Below are 22,592 nucleotides of genomic sequence, written 5' to 3' on the forward strand. Positions count from 1 at the left end.
CAGGGCCGGGAGGCGGGGTGAATTGGGAGTGGTGGTTAATGGGCAGGAGGTTTCTTTTCGGGGTGATGGAAATATTCTGGAATTAGATAGTGGTGATTGTAACTTTATTTTTTGAGAGACAAGTTCTTGCTCTGTCGAGGCTGGAGTACAGTGGTGCAATCATAGCTCAATGCAGCCTCAACCTGGGCTCAAGCAATCCTCTCTCCTTAGCCTCCCAAGCAGCCAGGACTACAGGATAGGTAGGCATGTGCCACCTCATCTGGCTAATTAAAAAAAAAATTTTTTTTTGTAGAGATGAGAGTCTTGCAATGTTGCCCAGGCTGGTCTCAAACTCCTGGCCTCAAGTGATCCTCTCCTCTTTGCCTCCCCAAATGCTGGGATTATGGGCATGACACTGTGCCAGGCCAATTGTAACCTTAAAAGGGTGAATTTTATGGTCTGTGAATTATATCTTGATTGTAAAAGATGGTGAGAGCACAGGAGAAGGATGTTTTCCCAGGAGCGGGGGCACAGAGACCAGGAGAAAGCACCGGGACAGGCAGGGCCCAGGGATGCTGCACACCCACAAAGACCCCGTGGAGCCTTTGACTTGTCCCTTGCTGGGGGTGGGGTCCTCATTGCTGTTGCTGGCCCTGGACCTCAGAGCCAGGCACATCCTGGAGGCAATCATTGTCTTAGATGTGAGGAGTTCCAGGCTTCAAATACAAATAAAGGCCTATGTAGGGAAAATGAAAGTTTGTTTTAAGAAGCAAGAAAGAGCTGGCAGTGAGAAAGTAAACGGAGTAAGTGTAAGTGTAGATTTTTTTTGTACCTAAGCAATAAATGAGGTCTTCGACCAGGTTAAAGATAGGATTTCTTTCTAGGGTTATATTTAGGGCAATCCTAAAGCAGGTTTTTTGTCCCCCAGTAGAGGGGAATGAGGAAATCAACAAAGGATACGTTAACAATGCTAGAGTAAAAATGGAAAATAAAAGGAACATGGATGAAGTCTGCCATGTGAGGCTGGGCTGGTTGTGCACTGCACAGCTGTAGGAGGAGCCAGGCACACAGGTCTAGACAAGTGGCAACTCCTGGAGATGTGCACTGCACAGTTCTTATCCTGGCAATAGAGAAGCTCCCTCCTTTGAGATAGGAGCCATTGGAGAGGGGAGGAGGGTACACGGAGACAGTGAGGTGGGGTGGAAGGGGGTTCAGGAGCCCCTGTCTTAGGCCTTCTACTTTGTCACTTAAGTAAGGGGGGAGGTTCTTTTGGGAGATTAAGAGAGAATAGTAGTTATTTGTGGAAGATCAAAAGAGTCTGGAGCAACAAGAGAAGACAGGAAGTCAAGAATATTAAGGGCTTCTCTCAGACCACATGGCCTGAATTTCTAGTGGACTCAGCTGCCACCACGTTGCAACTTCCTCCAGCACCTGGGGTGGGGTAAGAGGTGAGCAAGTAAATAATGGGGATCACTCAGGGCTGGAAACCAGAGAGCAGGGAGAAGTCAGAGTAGCACAGCTTCCTAAGGGGGCAGCTGATGCGCTGAGCGGAGAGAAGAATGGGTCTGTGTGTGTCCTGGGATCCATCCTGGGACCTTTCCTGAGTGCCCAGAAGGAGCCGGAGCTGACTGGGTCTCAGTGCTTTTGGAGCTCAGTGGGGTGCAGGCAAGACTGGCTAAGTGACAGACCTGGACAGGGATGCCAGGAGGAAGGCCACTGGCAGAGCTGTGAGTGAGGCCAGCGAGGACCTGGTGCAGATCTGGGCATTGAGAGGTGGAGAGCTTGGAGTCCCAGAGCGGGCCCCAATTGGGGTGAAGGCCACTCATGTGAAAGGACAGGGTCGCAGAGGGTAAGGTGCAGGGTCTGAGGAGGAGGGCAGAGGACAGGAGAGAACGACAAGAGGACGCCCTGCATACTGGGTGGGAGGCAGGACTCTAGTGCTCAAGAGCTGACCTTGGCTTCTGGTGCCCTGGACCCCACCATGCGCTGTACTCGTCACATCCATCCGGTACAGTGCCTCTTCCTGTGCTGGGCAAACACTTCATTATTCTCTGCTTTTGTCACTTTCCCTGCTGTCACCATAAACACAATTTCATAGCTACTCCAAAGTCCAGGTGAGTGTAGAGTAACATTCTCAATCCTCTGCTCCCCGTATATAAAATATTTCTTCCTGAATTTTGTCATTCAAGTAAGAGTCCTGTGGTGGTAGCCTTTTTGGAGAGATTTTTCTGATTCAAACGCAAGTTTGAGTTCTACACTATTCATTCCTTTATTTGACAAATCCTTTGTGAGTCCCCACCCTTTGTGGAGCACAGTAGGGATGAGAGTGGATGAGGTCTCGGACCCTGGGCGCTGTCGCTGCAGCAGGATGGACAGTAGAGCAATACACGGAAATGTGCATCCGACCAGAGAGGAGCGGCGATTGGAGAGAGAGGAGACCAGAGAGAGAGGAGACCGGAGAGAGAGGAGACCAGAGAGAGAGACGAGACCAGAGAGAGAGGAGACCAGAGAGAGAGATGAGACCAGAGAGAGAGGAGACCAGAGAGAGAGGAGACCAGAGAGAGAGACGAGACCGGAGAGAGAGAGGAGACCAGAGAGAGAGAGAGGAGACCAGAGAGAGAGGAGACCAGAGAGAGAGACGAGACCAGAGAGAGAGACGAGACCAGAGAGAGAGACGAGACCGGAGAGAGAGGAGACCAGAGAGAGAGAGGAGACCAGAGAGAGAGAGGAGACCAGAGAGAGAGGAGACCAGAGAGAGAGACGAGACCAGAGAGAGAGAGGAGACCGGAGAGAGAGGAGACCAGAGAGAGAGAGGAGACCAGAGAGAGAGAGGAGACCAGAGAGAGAGAGGAGACCAGAGAGAGAGGAGACCAGAGAGAGAGACGAGACCGGAGAGAGAGGAGACCAGAGAGGGGCGGTGCCGTGCCCAGCATCAGGGGAGGGTGGTCAGGGGAGGGCCCTGAGGAGACGCGGGGAAGGCCAGTTGGATGAGGTAGGGGAGGGAGACACACAGACATTTGGGGAAAGGGCTTCCTGAGCCTCAGGGCAGGAAAGGCCGGAGTGAGGCGGGTAACTGGTGTGCTCAGGCCCAGCCAGGGCGGCTGAAGAGGGAGCACCGGGAGAGTGGGTGGCAACCAGGCCAGAGAGCAGCCAGAGCCCTCACAGGTCCCCTGCCTTCAGCAAAGACAGAGGCGGAGACAGCGCATGGGGAGGGGAGTGCAGGGGGCCGGCCTAGTGAGGGGCTGAAGGACAGACCCCCAACCCGCTTAGGACTCCGCTCCTCTGACTTCTCCCCTCTGGCTTCCACCCCTGAAGGATCCCCATGATCCGCTTCCTCATCTCCCACCCACGAGGTGCTGGGCAGCCTTTCTGTGTGACGTGGTGAGGGTGAACAGGTGGCAGGAGATGAGCTGGGACGGGAAGGGTAGGGAGGGGTGAGGGGGCCGTAGGGAGGGGTAAGGGGGCTGCAGGGGGAGCAGAAGAGGCACAAGGTGATGGGGAGGCAGCACCTGCAGCTGCTAAGGGAGGGGACAGTGAGTCAGACACAGGGACCTTCCAACAGCCAGCACACCCTTCTCCCTCCCCTTTCTCAAAGGGGCACTGATGCACCCAGCCTGGTGAACACCTGTGATGTATAAGCCAAACACAATAATCCACTCCTCCTTTTTTCTGGAGTATAATCTCTCCACCTCCCTTGCAGCTGGTGCAGCTGCATGACCTGCTCTAGAAAGTGGGTATAGCTGTTGTCTGCACGGGGCTCTCCAAGAGCACCTTGACTTTCCTGGGCAGAGGAGAGGGGTGAGAGGAGAGCCTTGCACCTGTCTCTCCATCCTGCTTTGGAGACTGGAGCAGGTATTCCACCAGGAGGAAGAGAAGCCAACGTCCTGAGAATATGATGCAGAAGGATGGGCCTGGGATGACACTGCCAAGCTGCCCAACAAAACCTGAGCCCATCTGCCTCTGGAATTCTCTGTGAGTGTAAGCCACTCAGGCAGGATCTTTCACCCGCAGCTCAAGAAGCCCCTGGCCCACAGACAGGCTGGGGCGTGAGTACGCAGCAAGCACCTCGGCTCTCCTCAGAGGGCAGCGGCTCACAGCCAGCACCGTGGGCTCACTCTTTCTGTGGTGCTCACCTGCAGGGCGCGGGACTCGCTGGTTGTTTTATCATTTCTATTACATTCTCTAGGAATGGACTTCTTTTTTAGTGGAGAAGAACCATCACTTCCTTCACAATTAGATAACTCATGGCATCCTAGTTATCTACTCTTCTTTTCAAAATGATTAACTATTAGCCACAAAAAAATATAATTTCTGCCTTATGAAAGTAGACTTGGAATAATTCCAGGCTTTTAAACTCATGTTGGCCTTCCTGCAGATCTGACAATATTGTGAGTTCATATATCTTACCACTGTGAAGTCAGAGTAGAAAATACATCATCTCTTTCAGCTTCCTGGAATAACTTCAGAAGTTCTGGATCTCCAGATAAATGTGCAAGAATGCGCAATTCAATCTGTGAAAAGTCTGTGAGATACAGTTCTGCATTAATTTAGAATTTGCCAGCAATGTTCCTCGTGGTTGCTGCCCACCCCGGCCACCCTCAGACTCTCCTGACTCTGTAGCCTCAAGGTCCATGTCCCTGCCTCCCATCTCCCAGGGTCCTCTGGCCTCAGTGTCAGGAGGTGAGAAATGAAATGGGGAGGATCGTGCAAGGTGAGGAGGCTCAGGAGTGAGTGAGAGTGTGTGCGTGGAGGGGAGTTGTTGTGATAAATAGGATGACCAGTTACCCTATTTATAGGCCCCATCAACAAAGTGACATTGAGCAAAGGCACGGAGGAGGCAAAGGAGGGCACCAAGATGGTCTCTGGGGAAGAGGAATGGCCTGGGCAAGGGCCTGGAGTGGAGCTGACTCTGAGCTGGGAGGAGTAGGGCCCAGCAAGGCCGCAGCGAGCAGGGCAGACAAAGCATGGGGGTGGGGGCCAAGGGTATCTGGGATTTAGATATGATGATGTGACGGGACACTGCAAGAAAAACTTGTTATTATGTACTGTGCCTTAGAATTTATTTGAAAGAGGCCAGCCACAGTGGCTTATGCCTGTAATCCCAGCACTTTGGGAGGCCAAGGCGGGCGGATCACCTGAGGTCAGGAGTTCGAGACCAGCCCAACCAACACAGTGAAACCCTGTCTCTACTAAAAATACAAAAACTAGCCAGGCATGGTGGCACACGCCTGTAACCCCAGTTACTTGGGAGGTTGAGGCAGGAGAATTGCTTGAACCCAGGAGGCAGAGGTTGCAGTGAGCCAAGATCACACCACTGCACTCCAGCCTGGGTCACAAGAGCGAGACTCTTGTCTCAAAAAAAAGAAGAATTTATTTGAAAGAATGAATTCCATAAGTACCTTTGAATTGTTCAATTTCTAAACCTTTGAACCCTATGAAAATGCATAAAGCAAGCTACAGCAACATACCTGCTGCTAGAAAGGTGTGGCCTTTGGATGAAACAAACATGGCCCTCGGGGAGATTGTGAGAGTCTTGTCTTCTTTACCTAAATTGTTATTTCAAGAGCATTTAGTGAATTTGGTCATGAACTGACGCATAGCTATTCCTCAATACAATATTATTTGAATATTATTCTAAAGTCCAGAGTTAAGATTTTAAATTTTTCTGAATATGTTTATTAATTTAATTTGTTTAAAGATGAGGGTCTCACTTTGTTGCCCAGGCTGGAGTGCAGTGGCACAATCATAGCTCACTGCAGCCTCGCACTCCAGGGCTTAAGCAATACTCCTGCCTCAGCTTCCCAAAGCAGCTAGGACTACAGGTGCACACTGCCATGACCAGCTAATTTTTAAATTTCTTGTAGAGACAGGGTCTCACTATGTTGCCCAGGCTAGTCTCAAACTCTCGGACTTAAGCAATCCTCCTGCCTTGGCCTCTCAAAGTGCTAGGATTACAGGTGTGAGCCATGGCGCCTGGCCTTATTAATGTAATTTAAAAATAACATATTACTACTGTAAGTTAACTAGGTTTTCTGTTTTTTTTTTTTTAATTTTCTGTTCTGTCTAGAATTCTTAATGAAGAAAAGAAAAAGTCAAACGTTGACAACTGAATGCATTCCAGTAAAAGCAATCTTGAAACTCTCTGAGCCTCACTGATTGAAGGTCTATGTGGGAAGGGGCAGCAGGGGATGAAGCTGCTCAGGATCCCTCTCCATGGACCCTATTTCAGGACAGTCACATGTATTTTAGAAAGGACTGCTCATCAGGGCGGGGAGCAGTGGCTCACACCTGTAATCCCAGCACTTTGAGAGGCCGAGGTGGGAAGATCACTTGAGCCCAGGAGTTTGAGACCAGCCTGGGCAATGTGGTGAAACCCCATCTCTACTAAAAATACAAAAAATTAGCTGGCCGTGATGGTGCATGCCTGTAATCCCAGCTACTAGGGAGGCTGAGGCAGGAGAATCGCTTGAACCCAGGAGGCGGAGGTTGCAGTGAGCTGAGATCACAACATTGCACTCCAGCCTGAGCAACAGAGCGAGACTCTGTCTCAAAAAAGAAAAGAGAAGAGAAGAGACAAGACAAGACTGCTCACTGGGCTTCACTGTTTTGCCAGGACCTTCCTGCACAGCAGGGCCCCCAGCAGAGCGGCAGGAGCGCCACTGCCAAGGGTAGGATGTGTACAGGGCATGGGCAGCAGAACTCTCATTTGCTCAGATTTGAACTTTTTCTTTTTTAGAAATGTACCCATCAGCATTACAGCAGAATAGCTTAGAAGAAAGAAGAGTGTTCATGTGCTTTATAATGTGCTCTTAAACTCTTTTTAAAAGTGTTAGTGTGCTTTTATAAACATTTCCAGTAATGTTCAGACTTTAATAAGCACCAGTGCTGTTATATGTTTGTTTTTTCTTTATTGGGAGGCTGGTGGGGGAGAGATGGTAGGAGGAAAGCTGCTTTCCTGATGTAATTATCTATTTCCACTTGTAAACTGCTAACAGGGAGGTACCATATCACTTTAGCTGTTTTTTATTCTTTCAATGTATGTTTAAATCCTGGTCATGCAAATACACAGAACTTCAGGAAGGTGAAGCAGTTAGTTATATAGAAAATCAATGACAAGTAACTTTTTAAAAAATGTTAAAAAGGGCACAGTGGCTCACACCTGTAATCCCAGAACTTTGGGAGGCCGAGGTGGGAGGATCACTTGCGCCCAAAAGTTTGAGAACAGCCTTGGCAATATGGCAAAGCCTCATCTCTACAAAAAATACGCACACATACAAATTAGCCAAGTATGGTGGTGTGTGCCTGTAGGCCCAGCTACCCAGGAGATTGAGGTGGGAGAATCACCTGAGCCCAGGAGGTCAAGGCTGCAGTGAGCCGTGATCGCACAACTGCACTCTAGCCTGGGTGACAGAGTGACACCCTGTCTCAAAAAAGAGTTACGAGAGACTTTAGCAAGGTAGTAAGAAATGAGTTACCTTTAAAATTCTTAGGTGTAGTAATCTGAATTGGGTGCTTGGAGATACCTTGGATATTCTGTTAATAATAAGAGACTAGCTTTAGTTAAAATATCTACTCTTAATCTGTACTACTTAGGGTATTTAATGTACATCACATTTTATTAAACATTAAAACAAGTAAGCCAATGTATCATGCATAAGCACATTAATAATACAATTGTCTAATATCAAAACATAATTTTGGTGAATATACCACTAAATGTACTTAGCAGATTTGAGAACAATTCCTTTTGACTCTAGCCTGTGTGACCCTTAACATAATTATGTACAATCATTCTTTTTACAGCAGCCCAAATTATGAACTCAGTTAACTTAAAAATTCCTACAACATATGCTAATGATAGGTTTATGTGAAATTTGTATATTGTACTTTTATTTTAGAACATATTTTAAGATGAAAATTCTGGTCTCTTTGATGCTGGTCATTCCCCTCCCTCACTGCTCCTGGCACTTGGTACCTGTCTCTGTCTTAGCCTGTCCTAAACTTGGTGGCTTGTGCTGCATCCCCTGCAAACTCTTAAGGCCATCTGTTAAGCACCTTCACACTTTTACAACTTGGGCAATGTGCAATAGTTCACATGCTTCTAGCCCGTTTCAACTATTCAAATCATGAGAATTTCTGTCACAACATCCTTTGGATTCTTGGCAGTACCTTGAACAATAATACCCTGCTTTGTCTGGGAATAGAACTCACTGGGCATTATTAGTTGGTCTTGACTCCCTGGCTAAATCTGACGAATTGTGCCAAGCATCAAAGTCCCGCAGTCTTACAGCGATGCTCCTTAGTTCCCCCTAGAAGCCCTGGGAAGTGGTAAGGCCACATTGTCATCCTCATTTTTTTAAGATGAGGACATGAAGGCCTTGGGGTATTAAGTCAGTGGCTCTCAAGTTTTCTATACATTAGAATCACATGATACCTCAAAAAATACCCAATATTTACAGGATAAGCTCAATAATAGCGTAGAGATGACAGAGAAAACAGCTATTGAATTTGAAGAGAGATCAGTAGAAATCATCCAGTCTAAAGAAGGGAAGAACAATAAACAAAGACTCAGGGACCTGTGGGCTAATATCAAAATACAATATCAAATTGTGTTCTCTTAGTTCCTAGAGAAAAGAAAGAGAATTGTGCAGAAAAAAGTTTTCTTAAAGAAATAATGGCTTCGAATTCTGAAATTTAGTGAAAGACATACTTTTTCCAATTTGAGAAGCTGAACAACCCTAAATATGGTAAATTAAAAGATAAACAGGCCCAGAAACATCATAATCAAACTGCTGAAAAAACTATGATTTAAAAACAATCTTGAAAGCAGCCAGGGTAAAATGACACTTTACATGCTGAGGAACAGCAATGTGAGTGACTGCAGATTTCCTATCAAGGACCATGCAGACCAGAAGACAATGGAGCCACAACTTCCACAGACTGAAAGAACTGCCAACTCAGAGCTCTTTATTCTATCCTCCAGGAATGAAGGTGAGTTAAAGGCATTCTCAGATGAATAAAAATTAAAGTACTCTATCATCTGCAGAGCTGCTCTAAAAGAAATGCTACAGGAAATTCTTCAGGCTGAAGGGAAATGCTTCCAAAGGGAAGCGCTTCCAAAGGGAAACCTGGAACTTCAGGAATGAAAGATGAGCAACAGAAATGGTCAATATCTGGGTAAATAAATAAATCAGTTTTTTTGAGTTCAATGGCTTTTGTAAGCCTTTTGCATCTTATTCAAAGTAGTAGAATATGAAATATAAAAATTGCCTGTGGTTGGGCACAGTGGATCACACCTGTAATCCCAGCACTTTGGGAACCCAAGGCAGGAGGATCACTTGTGCCTAGGAGTTTGGGGCCAGCCTGATGTAAATTTACATGGCTATTATAAAAAATGGCAAAAAGAAAAATAACATGCTGGCAATAATGCAAAGAAAGGGGGAACTCTGATACACTGTTGGTGGGAAAGTAAATTAGTGCAGCCACTATGGAAAACAGTAGGGAGGTTCCTCAAAAAAAGAAAAATTAAAATGCCATATGATCCAGCAATTCCACTGCAGGGGATGTATGGAAAAGAAAGGAAATCAGTATGACAAACAAGTATCTGCACTCCCATGTTTACTGCAGCCCCGTTCACAATAGTCAAGATATGGAATCAGCCTAAGTGCCCATCAATGGGTGAATGGATAAAGAAAATGTGGTAAATATACACAATGAAATACTATTCTGCTATAAAAAGAATGACATCCTGTCATTTGCAGCAACATGGATGAGCCTGGAGGCCATTATGCTAAGTGAAATAAACCAGGTATAGACAGACAAATACTGCATGTTTAATTCCAGTATATGTACACAGTGGTAGCAGAATTGTTCACCTGTACCCCTGTGGAAAACAACTTTATTAACTACAGTGCAATAACTGTGTTCAGTTGCTTCTGCCTTTTGTCTTTAAGACATCGTTTGTTTCAGGTCAGCATCTCTTTTCTCCCCCTGCCCCCCAACAACTTTCCCCAATGAGGTTGTTTCACACGAATTTAATATAATTAGATTGATACGTCACATTCCGTCTCCCATCCTGAGATCCCCCGACTTCATAAATGACTTTTAAAAATTTACATACATTATGGTTCACTCTTGCTTTTGTGCATTCTATTGGTTTTGACAAATGCATAGTGTCAGCTATCCACCACCATAGTATCATACAAAATAGTTTTACCACCCTAAACAATCCCCGGAGCTTTACTTATCCAACCTCGTCCCCAAGTCCCAGCTCTGAACATTTGGAAACCACTCATCTGTTTACTGTCTCTACAGTTTTACCTTTTCCAGAATGTCACATAATTTGGAATCGTGTGGTATGTAGCCTTTCCAGATTGATTTATTTCATTTGGCAATATGAATTTAAGATTCATCCATGCCTTTTTATGGCTTTATAGCTTATTCCTTTTTATCACTGAATAATATTTCTTAGTATGAATGTGTCAGTTTATTTATCTATTCACTTCTAAAAAGACATCTTGGTTGTTTCCAGTTTTTGGTGCTTATGAATAAAGATGCCATAAGCATTTGTGTGCAGGTTCTTGTGTGGACATAAGTTTTCAAATTAATTTGGTGGATGCCTAGGTGTGTAATGGCTGGATCATATGGCATTTAGTTTCCAAAGAAACTGCCAAACTCGAAAAGTGGCTGTACCATTTTTCATTCCCACCAGCAATGAATGAGTGCCTGTTGCTCCGCACCCTCACCAATTAATAATGTAAGGTTTTTTGTTTGTTTTTTTTTTTTTGCTTTTTGATCTTAGTCGTTCTAATAGGTATGTAGTGGGATCTCGTTATTGTTTTAACCTCCCCCCTTTTTGATACCACAACTTCTCCTCATCCTTCAAATCTGCACACAAGCAGACCTCCTCCATTCCTTAAGGAAGAAACCTCCTCTAGCTCCCTAATCAAGCAGGCTGGGGGTCTGTCACAATGCTCTGAAGAGCATCCTTGACATCTCTCAGTTCAGACCAAGTACTGATCACAACATTGAACAGCTGGGGACCTGGATCCCCCTTTCCAGGAGCACCTTACACACCGAAAGGATGTAATATGTGCGTGTTTACTGAATGAGTGAGACAGAGAGCCATTGAAAGCATGTCAGTAATAAAAATTGAATACACGTAATGTACAAATTGCCACCTTTCACTAAACTCCTTCCTTCTGCTTGTGCCTTGTGCACACATCCCCCAAATACTGATGATGTTCCGCTACACAGAGAGCACCACGATATGCAGCCCAGGGCGGGGCAGCAACGCAAAATGAACTCACACACGAATCTGGCCTTCTGGGAGTTATTGTCTGTCATGATGTGTGTATCACACATACAAGTCACATAACGCAGGGTTCAAATGAACAAAATGAAAGGGTGTCACAGGAGACTCTCCATGGCGCTCTGAGGGAAGGAGAGAGTACTTCAGGCCCCTGAGGAGTGAGGCTGGGGAAATCAGCCTCACTGATGGCAGAGTTCCAGGAAATCAGGAGACAGGAAGTGGCCACAGAACCACGTGTTTCTTCTGTAACCAACCTTCACAGCCCTTCAGCAAGGTCCTCTGACGTATCAGCCCATGCCAAGCTTTCCATGGGCATTGCTCCCCGTTGGTTGTGGCACTGTGCGCCAGCCAGATCTATGAATATCTGTTCATATGCATGGGTTCACATTTCCAAACACATGAAATGCTGCGCTTCTCTATGGGCTTCTGTGATGCACACAGCCATCAGACAGAGTGCCGTCCCTAACGCCTCATGAGCAAACGCATGCTCACAGGTGTCTACGTGAGCAATTAGCACATACAGCACGTGAACTACCAAAGACCAAGGGTGACCAAAGTGACTGTGGTGGGAAGCGACAACTAACAAGAGTCCGAACATCTGGGAGGAAGCTGGGTCCCACCGGGTGAGAGTCCGAATGTGGGAGAAGCCTGTGGGTGTCACCCAGCACACTGGGGGTGTGGGTGAAAGCGTGGTTGTCACACGCCCATGAGAGCATCGAAGTTAGACATCACTCTAGCAAGCGGCTGCCGTCACAGACCAATACCAGGTGCTAGCACGCAGGGGAACCGTTCGCGGAAGAAGAATAGAGAAGCGATCACTACCTGCAGGCATCCGCTACTGGGAGGGGCTAGACTCCCCATTACTCTCCTCGGGTGAGGAGCTGGCCACCCAGGCCAACAGCAAATGGTGATATCTGAATGTTTCTGCAGGTGAAAGCCTCAGAACAAGCACACTCCTAATTTGTTGGAGTCAATCATGTTATTTACATTACATAAGCTGGTCCCCTTGTGTTGACCACCCATGAACATTTCATCTCTCGGGTCCAACCAATGTCCAGGGGGCGGAGACCATGCCCATGTGTCTCCTAAGCACTCTGGAGACGAGCAGAGAGAGCACACAGTGACGCAATCACACAGCAGAATGACTGTTTTAAGTTCCCCAAACTACGGAAATGGAAGCAAACTGGAATAATTTTCTTACAATTTTAATCTCCTCTAGGGTATACAATTTTCCACTGTTACTGGGGTCATCAAAATGTGTGGAGATCACTTCTCAGCTGCCTGTTAAATAAGCCCAGCCAAACCCCGCAGAGGAAGGCACCTGTGCTCAGCCCTCATGGGTTGCTCTGGGCAGCCCAAGTCTCCCATGAGTGGTTGCAGGGGAAAGTACCAGCCATGGCGATGGGGCACACCCCAGCATCTGTTTTCATGGTGAACTTGGTATGTTTTTGCAAATGAGAGAATTGATCTAAAAAAATTGAATGTTAACAGCCTTTATTTAACATTCAGTGAAAGGCAAGGTGCTGAGATGACGTTTTAATTCTACAATGTGGCATTTGTTAAAACCTCAGTAGCTGTAAGTGAAATGCTACGCAGGGAATAGTTTCAGCTGTGGGTGAAGGGGTTGCACCCAGGAGGTACATGAGCCTGTTGCTTTTCTCCCTAGGTACTGTGTAGGCCTGGGTGTCTTCATCTGTCTACCTGACTGAAGCTCCAGATGGAAGGTGCCAAACTGGGGAGGTGGTGGAAATAAGGAAAAGGTGATGGCAGCCCTGCTTTTAATGTGTCAACTATATCCTTGCAGCCTCTGGAATGAAGCCAAAGGAAAGTGATAGTCACAGGGTCTCGGCCAGCCTGAGGGCACGCTGGCTCTCCTTGTCTCGAGAAAGCTGTGTCAGTCGCCCCACACGCGCCTTCCTGGGTGCCAGGCTATGTGAGGCACCTGAGAGGTGCTGTGCAGAACAGCCACACGGCACTCCGCCCTCTGGACATAGCCTCCTGAGGCAGGGCCCACGGCATCTTCACTGTGTCCCCAGCACCTACTACACAGCCCAGCACACAGGAGCAATTCACAAATGGTGGCTGAATGAGAAAGATGAAAAATAAATAATTTTCACAATAACCTAGCAAAGAAGGTGCAACTTTTATCATTTCATGGATGAGAAAAGTGAGGTTTCCATAAGTTAAGTAACTTGCTAGAGTAACATATCTATTGACTGAGCTGAGATTTGAACTCAGTTCTGCCCTAAGCCAAGGTTCTGTTGCTTCCAGAGTCTGTCAGACAATGCCAGAGGTCTCTTGAAATAATTTTTCTTGATTAAAAAAAAAAATCCAAGTGAAAACTACAACAAAAACACAGAAAAGGGCAGCTGGCACAGAGCTCAGAGTGAGGGCCACAGCAGCACACCTGCTATGGCACCTGGGCCGGGATGAAGCCACTGCACTAGACCTAAGCAGCTCGTGGAGCCTGACCTGCAGCCTGAAGGGCAGTGTGGCCCTGACCCCATGTGGGGTCTGGAACCCTTGAGTGGCTTGGATGGGCAGCCCCCTCTGTCTGCTCCGCCTGATACATTCCTGTGGCCCCCCTCACCCACTAAAGCTTCTGCTCAGCTGCCCCCTCCCCAACCTCTTTAACACTGCTTTCCCGAGGCTGGCAATCCTCCCCGCACTACATACGTTCCACACGTTTCACTCTCCTCTGCATCGTTTCTCATTCCACATGCGTACTGGCTGTCTCATGCCCTCTATCCCCAAGACTCCACAGAGCAGAGGTGTTTCTTTGGTGGGAGGCGGGTTGGTGGGGAATACAGAGTCTTACTCTGTAACCCAGGCTGGAGTGCAGTGGTGTGATCTTGGCTCACTGCAACCTCCTCCTCCTGGGTTCAAACGATTCTCCTGCCTCAGCCTCCCGAGTAGCTGGGATTATAGGTGCATGCCAACCATGCCAGCTAATTTTTGTATTTTTGGTAGAGACAAGGTTTCATCATGTTGGCCAGGTTTGTCTCAAACTCCTGACCTTGTGATCCGCCCACCTCAGCCTCCCAAAGTGCTGGGATTATAGGCATGAGCCACTGTGCCCGGCCAGGGCAGAGTTTTGACCCATACAGTGCAAGCACCCTGAACATCCTGGCACACAGGTGTTCAGAAAACATCTGTTGAATAAATGATGATGAATGGAGAGTGACAGGAAATGGGGTTGGAGAAGCAGGTGGGGTCAGACCACCCGAAGCCCTAAGAGCCAGGTGAGGAGACCAGACATTAGTTACCCCAAGAGCTCTGGGAGCCACTGGAGACTTTAGGGATTGGAGCTATGGAGCTGGGCTTGCATTTCTGACTCTCCCGGCTGGAGGGATGAGAGCAGGAAGGTGGGTGGGGAGCTGGAAGGCTGGCACCAAGATGTGCAGGCAACAAGGGTGGGGACAGCTATACCAGGAGGCCCAAAGGCTTTGGTGCCCAGCCGGGACCCCTGGGCTCCAGCCTGTGTGACCAGTTGAGCTGAGGAAACGCCACCCCCACAGGGTAGCTCAGAGGAGAAGCCAAAGATTTGGCTTAAAAATGGTGAAATCAGCCAGGAGCAGTGGCTCATACCTGTAATCCCAGCACTTTGAGAGGTTGAGGTGGGCAGATCATTTGAGGTCAGGAGTTCGAGACCAGCCTGGCCAATAAGATGAAACCTGGTCTCTACTAAAAACACAAAAATTAGCCAGGTGTGGTGGTGCATGTCTGTAATCCCAGCTACTCGGGAGGCTGAGCTACTCTGAACCTGGGAGGCAGAGGTTACAGTGAGCCAAGAATGTGCCACTGCACTCCAGCCTGGGCAACAGGGTGAGACTCTGTCTCAAAAAAAAGAAAAAGAAAAAGGTGAAATCACTGTGCCTTTTTTTTTTTTCCCTAAGATTTCTGAAGGAAAGCTGAATGAAGAGGGTTGAGACTCGTGAGCATCTGCGCAGGTGTGGAAGCTGCCGGGAAAGGAGGTGCTTGTGCAGTGGGCTCCGAGGAGCAAGGATGGGCACCCTTGACCACAACAAATGGGCAGAGGGAGAGGAGTCCCTCCTCTTGGAAGGGGACAAGCCCCAGGGTCAGAGGGGAAGGGCAGAGCCACACTGGGTCACCAGCAGGGCAGAGTGGGGAGAGGGAGGAGCCACGGAAATGGGCCAGGCCCCCAGGGAGGAAGCGTGAGCCTCTGCCAAGCAGGGCTGGCCGGAGCTTGGGGCCCACAGTTCCTCTGGGGGTCAGCAAGGCTGTGGTCACTGTGCTGGGCAGCGTGACTCAAAGGGAGGCCAGGCTCCTCCACCTGCCAGCCTTTGGCCCTGATGATCCATTTTAAACTGCAGGTCCCAGTTCCTTAGTGGGTCACAAACAGCACTTTCAAAGGTGAACTGAATAGAAGAAAAAATAGCAATGTGCGCTGCACACAGTGGAACCTGCTCTGCATATGTCCCCGTCAAGAGGCAATGCACAGAAAGTACCAGAACGCTCCTCTTCCCACTGTGAGGTGATGCATGGAATGAGGGGATGGCTCAGTTTACTCTAGATAGAAACAGGAAAATATTAATTCACTCAAAATAATAAAGTATAAAGATTTTAAAAGTTCATTTGGGTTTCAAATAGTGCAGATTTAGCAGTAATTATGTGGTGTATGAACACCTTGCTAATAAATCTTTTGATAGATATTTAAATTATATTATATGGGAGGAATATTCATCAGGAAAGCAGAAAAATAACATGGCAACAATGTAAAGGCCTTGATTAGAATTACTTCAAAATAGCACTTATATCATTTATGTGGGTCCTAATGAAAACAGAGCCTAAAGACTACATCAGGAAAGAAAGTCCTCTTCATCTGGGGGTGCAAGTCAGTGCCCTGAAGAAAATTTTATAAGAATCTCCAGGAAATCACAACTTACGAGTGGCTGGGGCTCTGGAAAACAGAATAGAACACTTCCTATTAGAACTCAAAAGGTAAGTAATAAACAGCTCTTTCACCTTTTTTTTGGTACATTCAAAGGGATTTATTTATTTATTTATTTATTTTTTGAGACAGAGTCTCACTCTGTCGCCCAGACTAGAGTGCAGTGGCACAATCTTGGCTCACTACAACCTCTGCCTGCCAGTTGAAGTGATTCTCCTGCCTCAGCCTCCTGAGTAGCTGGGATTACAGGTGTGCGCCACCACACCTGGCTAATTTTTCTATTTTTAGTAGAGATGGGGTTTCACCTTGTTAGTCCGGCTGGTCTCAAACTCCTGAACTCATGATCCACCCGCCTCAGCCTCCCAAAGTGCATGGGTGGCATGAGCCACCATGCCTGGCCAGGATTTGTTAAATTGATGCATGGAACAGGTTTAAAATCTGTAACTCTTATTTCTCCTGACGACAGGAATAAAATAATTTGCCACTTGGGCTGGGCGCAGTGGCTCATGCCTGTAATCCCAGCACTTTGGGAGACCAAGGTGAGTAGATCACTTGAGGCCAGGAGTTCAAGACCAGCCTGGCCACCATGGCAAAGCCCCATCTCTACTAAAAATACAAAAATTAGCCAGGTGTGGTGGTTGTACATCTGTAATCCCAGCTACTCGGGAGGCTGAGGCAGGAGAATTGCTTGAATCAGGGAGGTGGAGGTTGTAGTGGGCCAAGATGACGCCACTGCACTCCAGCCTGGACGACAGAGTGAGATTCTGTCTCAAAAAAAAAAAAAAAAAAAAAATTGCCACTTGTGGAGGACACAGCTATTTGGGGCCACACAATACCTTCTTTTCCATTTTGTTTAGAAAATGGCACTCGGATCTTCATGACAGTGCCCACCACCCCCCTCCTTTAAGCCAACCAGCAGACTTCATTGTCAGGCCATGGAGACACAGGGAGACACTTGCCAAGGCATCTGTGAGACGTGCTTCTTCATCCTTCTGTGAAGATGCATGAGGCGCTCTGCATCCCCACAGGAGAGAAACCCAGCAAGCACCGCCCAGGCCTGCTGGGACCCGTGGGGAGGCTATGCAAGAAAGAGGCTGAGGAAAGGGCAGAGAGAAGCTGGGTGTGCCCACATAATGTAGGCTGCCAGATCAAACCTTGCCTGCAGCTAGCCCTTCTTCAGCCTTCTAGGTCAGGTAAGCTGAGACATACCCCAAATTGTTTAGGTCAGCTGAGTTTGGTTTTGTGTAATCTGCAACTGAAAGTCTGCCTGAACACATGGATTGTGGTATTTCAACCTCCAGTTTAGACATGTGGGGAAAGCGTGTGGTCAGTGTAGCATTCACAGCTGGTGGATTCAGAGCCCAGCTGCTCTCCCCTCTCTGTCCTTCTCCTTCCACTCACACTTCTCCTTCCCAAGGTGGTGTCTGGGGTGGTGGATGATGGTGGGAGCCTACATACCCCCCTGGCACCTGAAGAGAGGGTCCTGTGTCCCCAGCTGTGGCCACCCTGCCCTTGTGGGCCTCGGCTGCCCGTGTCCTTGCCCTGTCTGCTCTGTTGGTGAAGTGTCCATGAAGGACTGCGGTGCGTTCTGTGCTCTCAGCACGGCCAGCATCTGGCATATGTCCTCTGCCAACTGGGCCCTGGCACTGGCTCTGGCGACACTGCTACCTCCTGAAGCTCAATGGCACCCTCCCTGTGGACCTGGCCTTTGGCTGTCCATCTCGCAGCTCTCTTCCATGGACCAGTGAGAACCCAGAAAACATGGGCAGCCTTGGTTTCCATACCAGGGGAGTGCAGGACCCCAGGACCACAGGAGCTTCCAGCCCCCTCAGGCTCCTTGGAGAGCACTGCTTCCGGCCCCCTCGGCATGGCACTCCTGGAGACTGCAACCCAGCCTGTGGGGCGCTGCATTCCCCTCCTCTGGCTTTCCACCCCCACTCTGAGTTTCTAACCCAGAGGGGCCAGAGGAAGTCAGAGCCTTTCAAAGACTCTTTCAAAGTGTGCTCAGCTCTTGGTTCTGCTCTCATGCTCTCCCCCTCAGCACCTCTTCCAAGCCAAGGAGGTACCCTCTCCCTCCTGTGAAGTGGGTCTCTTGCATCCTCTCTACTCAATGGCTTCCTTTATAATGTTAAACTCTAAAAATACAAGGCTTTGAGTCTTGATATTTAAAAGGAAGCTTCTGAAATTCAAAAATTAACAAAACAAAACACTTTTTGATCTCTCATGCCGATACTTTTCTTGTTTCTGCTGTGCCCTTTCACAAGTTCTAGTTGAAAGCCAGAGCTGAACACTGATTCCTTTATTCTCAGCTGTAACTCCCTCTCCCTCTGAAGTAATAGAGGCCTCAGCCCCACTGGGCAGGCAGTCTCTAAGTAGCAAGAGGTGCTGGGAACAAAATATGCACTGGAGGGTTTCTCAAAACTACCCCTGTGCTATCAAGTATTTTGTTCGATTAAAGCTGCCAATAAGGAGACTTCTGCTTCCAGGAAGGTTGTGTAAACACGTTCCCTATCCCTGTCCCAAGATACAACTAAAACCCTGGGCAAGTATAAGAGACTCGGAAAGGTGGAGAAAATAAGGCAGACTGGCTAGGGACCATGGGACCCAAAGAATCTCACAGAGGTGAGTCCCAGGTTTCTTTTTGCCTAATGCGTCCCAGACAAGCCAGTAGCCTGGAAATGCCAATAACCACAGACAAAAAAAACAACAAAACAAAACAAAAAACAAAACCTAACAAAAGCCTGCTCTCATTAGCCAAAGGACCAGGAAAAGGACAGCCTAGCGAGAAAGAAAACCTTTAGACAATAACTATTCTACTCCAGCCAAACACCACACAAAAACCCGTGTTTGTGGGTTTTTTTTTTATCCCCCACCCCCACCCCCGCCATCCTTGATACCTAGCCAAGATTTTTTTGGTAATTTTCCATCTACTGAACCCTCATCCCCTCTGTTGGCTATAAATCTCCAGCTGCCAGTGTGGTATTTGGAGTTGAGTTCAATCTCTCTCCCCTATTGCTATAATCTTAAATAAACTCTCCCTTGCATGTTTAACTCAGATGCAGTTTTTTTTTGGACAAACTATAACATGTCAAAATGTATGGGTTAAAGCTAGAGCAGTGCTGAGAGGAAAATTTATAGCACTAAAAATGCATACATGAGAAAAAAGAAAAAGTCTCAAAGCAATAATCTAAGCTTATACCTAAAAAGCCTAGAAAAAGAAAAGCAAAATAAACCCAAATCAAGCAGAAAAAGGAAATAATATGGAAATCGATAAATTGAAAATAGAAAAAATAGTAGAGAAAATCAATGAAAAGATCAATAAAATTGACAAAACTCTCAGTAGATTGACAAAGAAAAAACAGAGAAGACACAAATTATCAATATCAGAAATGAAACCGGGAATATCACTACAGATCCTAAGACATCAAAAGGATAAGGAAATGCTATGAAAAACCACACACACATAAATTTCACAACTTAGACAAAATGGACCAATTCTTCAAAAAGCACAAACAACTGAAATTCACCAAATATGAAAGAGATAATATGAGCAACTGTATAACTATTAAGGAACTTGAACTCCTAATTTTAAAACTCCCCAAAAATAAATATCTAGGCCTAGTTGATTTCATTAGAGGATTCTATCAAATATTTAAAGGAGAATTAACACCAATTCCACATGATATCTCCCAAAAAGTACAAGAGGAAGGAACACTTCCCAATTCATTTTATGAAACTAGTAGTACCCTGCAACCAAAACCAGATGAAGACAGATTAATATCCGTCATAAACATACACACAAAATCCTTTAATAAATATTAGCATATAGAATTCAGCAATATTTTTAAAATATATGATCCAACTATTGACTTGTGCACACTTATCCCAGAAAAATAAAGACAAGTACACACAAAAACCTGTATATGAATGTCTACGGCAACCTTATCTTAACAACCCAAAACTGGAAACAACCCAGATGTCCTTAAAAACTAAAGTGCAGCTTATGCCCAGGAACTTCAGGTAGTAATACATTGCCCGTGGGAACTTAATATCTGTCTTCAAAATATCATATATTTTAAATATATGATTTAAATATAGTATTTTGAACAACTAATAACTTTCCTTAAAGTTGTAAAAAGGGTCTTCTATAAAAATACATATTCACTGTTAAAAATTTGTTTTTTGTTTTTTTTTTTTGAGATGGAGTCTCACTCTATCACCTAGGCTGGTGGCGCGAACTTGGCTCACCACAACCTCCACCTCCTGGGTTCAAATGATTCTCCTGCCTCAGCCTCCCACGTAGCTGGGACTACAGGCACGTGCCACCATGCCTGGCTAATTTTTGTATTTTTAGTAGAGACAGGGTTTCACTGTGTTGGCCAGGCTGGTCTTGAACTCCTGACCTTGTGATCTGCCTGCCTTGGCCTCCCAAAGTGCTGGGATTACAGGTGTGAGCCACCGCGCCTGGGCCTAAAAATATTCTTAAGAAGACTCTTTTCTTAACTAGAAGAATTCATTCATTGTATTCATCAAAATCCTGCCATGTGCCAGCTATTATGAAAAATGCTAGTTCTTCAAACACATAACCTACAAATAATTAATATTTAAATAATATATAAACTACTGGAGGAAATTCCTTTACCTAGTGAATATAGGCTGTAAGAATGAACGCTATGTATTTTTCCTTAAAAACTGCCCCCCACCAATAATCCGTTAGCTATATTTAGCACTCAATAACTAAGATGTAAGTCCCCGGTTTTACTCTTTCCTTCAATATCATTTAGGGATTACTTGTCAACTGGTAGACACTGTGCTTGTTTCTTGGAATAAAATATCGAAAAAATTCAAGGAGCCTACAGTAGAGGGAAGGCAATCACTAGCAATGGAACGATGACCATGTTAGGTAGTCGACGCTCTGGGAATACACATCTGTAATGAAACTATAGGAAGTTAAGAGTGGTAAGAATATGGAAATAGACCAAAGGCACCAAATCGAGAGCCTAGAAACAGACCTATGCATTTGTCGAAATTCACAAATGACAGAGGCATTACAAATTACTGTAGTTCTTACAATAACAATAGCTATAACAGTTACCCAAATGGAAAAATAATCAGATCGCTACCTCACACCTAAATAAAAACAAATTCCAAGGGAATTAAGGACTCAATGTAAAAAGTAACTTTATTAAGAGAGAATTTGCTATCATAGAACACACTATAGGTGAAAAAAAAGAGAGAATTTGAGTATCTTTATGATCTCCAAGTAAGAAAGGGTTCCTTAAACGAGACACAGAGAGGTACAAACCTTAAAGGAAAAGACTACAAATTTGACAATATTTTTAAAAAATCTGTAAATCAAAGACATAGAATCCAATCTGAGAAAAACAAGCCAACCACAGACTGAGAGAAGATATTTATATAAGTGCACAAAAGACTAGTATTCATAATACATAAAGAACTTTTACAAATTAATAAGAAAAAGACAAACCGCTAAACTGAAAATGGGCAAAAGAGATAAACAAGTGAGTCATTGAAAAAACTCAAATGACAAACATAAAAATACACTGACCTTCATTAGTAATTAAAGTAATGTGAATTAAGTCACAATAAGATATTAATCCACACTCATCAAATTGGCAAAAACTTAAAAATGTGGTAATACCAAGTGTGGTGGTCTGCAGGGTGATGAGGTCTCTATCACACTGCAGGTGAGGATGTGAGTCGGTCCACTCATTTGGAGGGTGTTTAGTGATGTCAGGAGAGTTGAATACCAGCATGCCCTATCATCAGGCAATACTGGTGAGGTGCTAGAGAAACCCTCGCACATGTTCAAAAATATTCTTCCCAGAATTTACTTTTTTTCTTGCAGCATTGTTTTTAACAGTGAAATATTGGAAACAACCTAGTATATCTGTACAATGACATACTATATAGTAGCCAAGACGAATAATTTAGAGCTACATCTGTCAACACAGATAAATCTCAAAAACATAATGTTGAATGAAAACAGCGAATTTATAAGTACAATATGCTATAATTTATATAAACTTTAAAATAGCAAAAATATAATCTATCATTTAAGGAAATATATATATTTAAGAAAATACAAATAAATAAATGCAAGCATTAAAATGGGATGATAAAGACTAAATGTAGAATAGAAAAGGGAGCTGAATTGGGAAGAACACACTTGGGAAAGGATTAACAGGGGCTTTAAATGTTGTCAAGTAGGCTGGGCGCGGTGGCTCACACCTGTAATCCCAGCACTTTGGGTGGCCAAGGCAGGCGGATCACCTGAGGTCAGAAGTTCCAGACCAGCCTGGCTAACGTGATGAAACCCTGTTTCTACCAAAAATACAAAAAATTAGCCAGGCGTGGTGGCGCACACCT

General features: G+C 45.8%; 1 protein-coding gene across 2 annotated transcripts in view; it reads right to left on the reverse strand.

The window, feature by feature from the left end:
• Positions 1-22,592, reverse strand: part of LOC129035766 (HAUS augmin-like complex subunit 3) — a 169,224-nt gene that overhangs the window by 53,206 nt on the left and 93,426 nt on the right. For both annotated transcript variants that reach the window (XM_063664416.1, XM_054486565.2), the window contains 3 exons: positions 7,455-7,512; positions 5,448-5,525; positions 4,387-4,501 (listed from right to left, as the gene is read on the reverse strand). In XM_063664416.1, coding sequence (XP_063520486.1) covers positions 4,387-4,501; positions 5,448-5,525; positions 7,455-7,512 — 251 coding nt within the window. The remainder of the gene's footprint in view (positions 1-4,386; positions 4,502-5,447; positions 5,526-7,454; positions 7,513-22,592) is intronic.

This window comes from Pongo pygmaeus, chromosome 3 (assembly GCF_028885625.2).
Source record: "Pongo pygmaeus isolate AG05252 chromosome 3, NHGRI_mPonPyg2-v2.0_pri, whole genome shotgun sequence".
NCBI classification, from domain to species: Eukaryota; Metazoa; Chordata; class Mammalia; order Primates; family Hominidae; genus Pongo; species Pongo pygmaeus.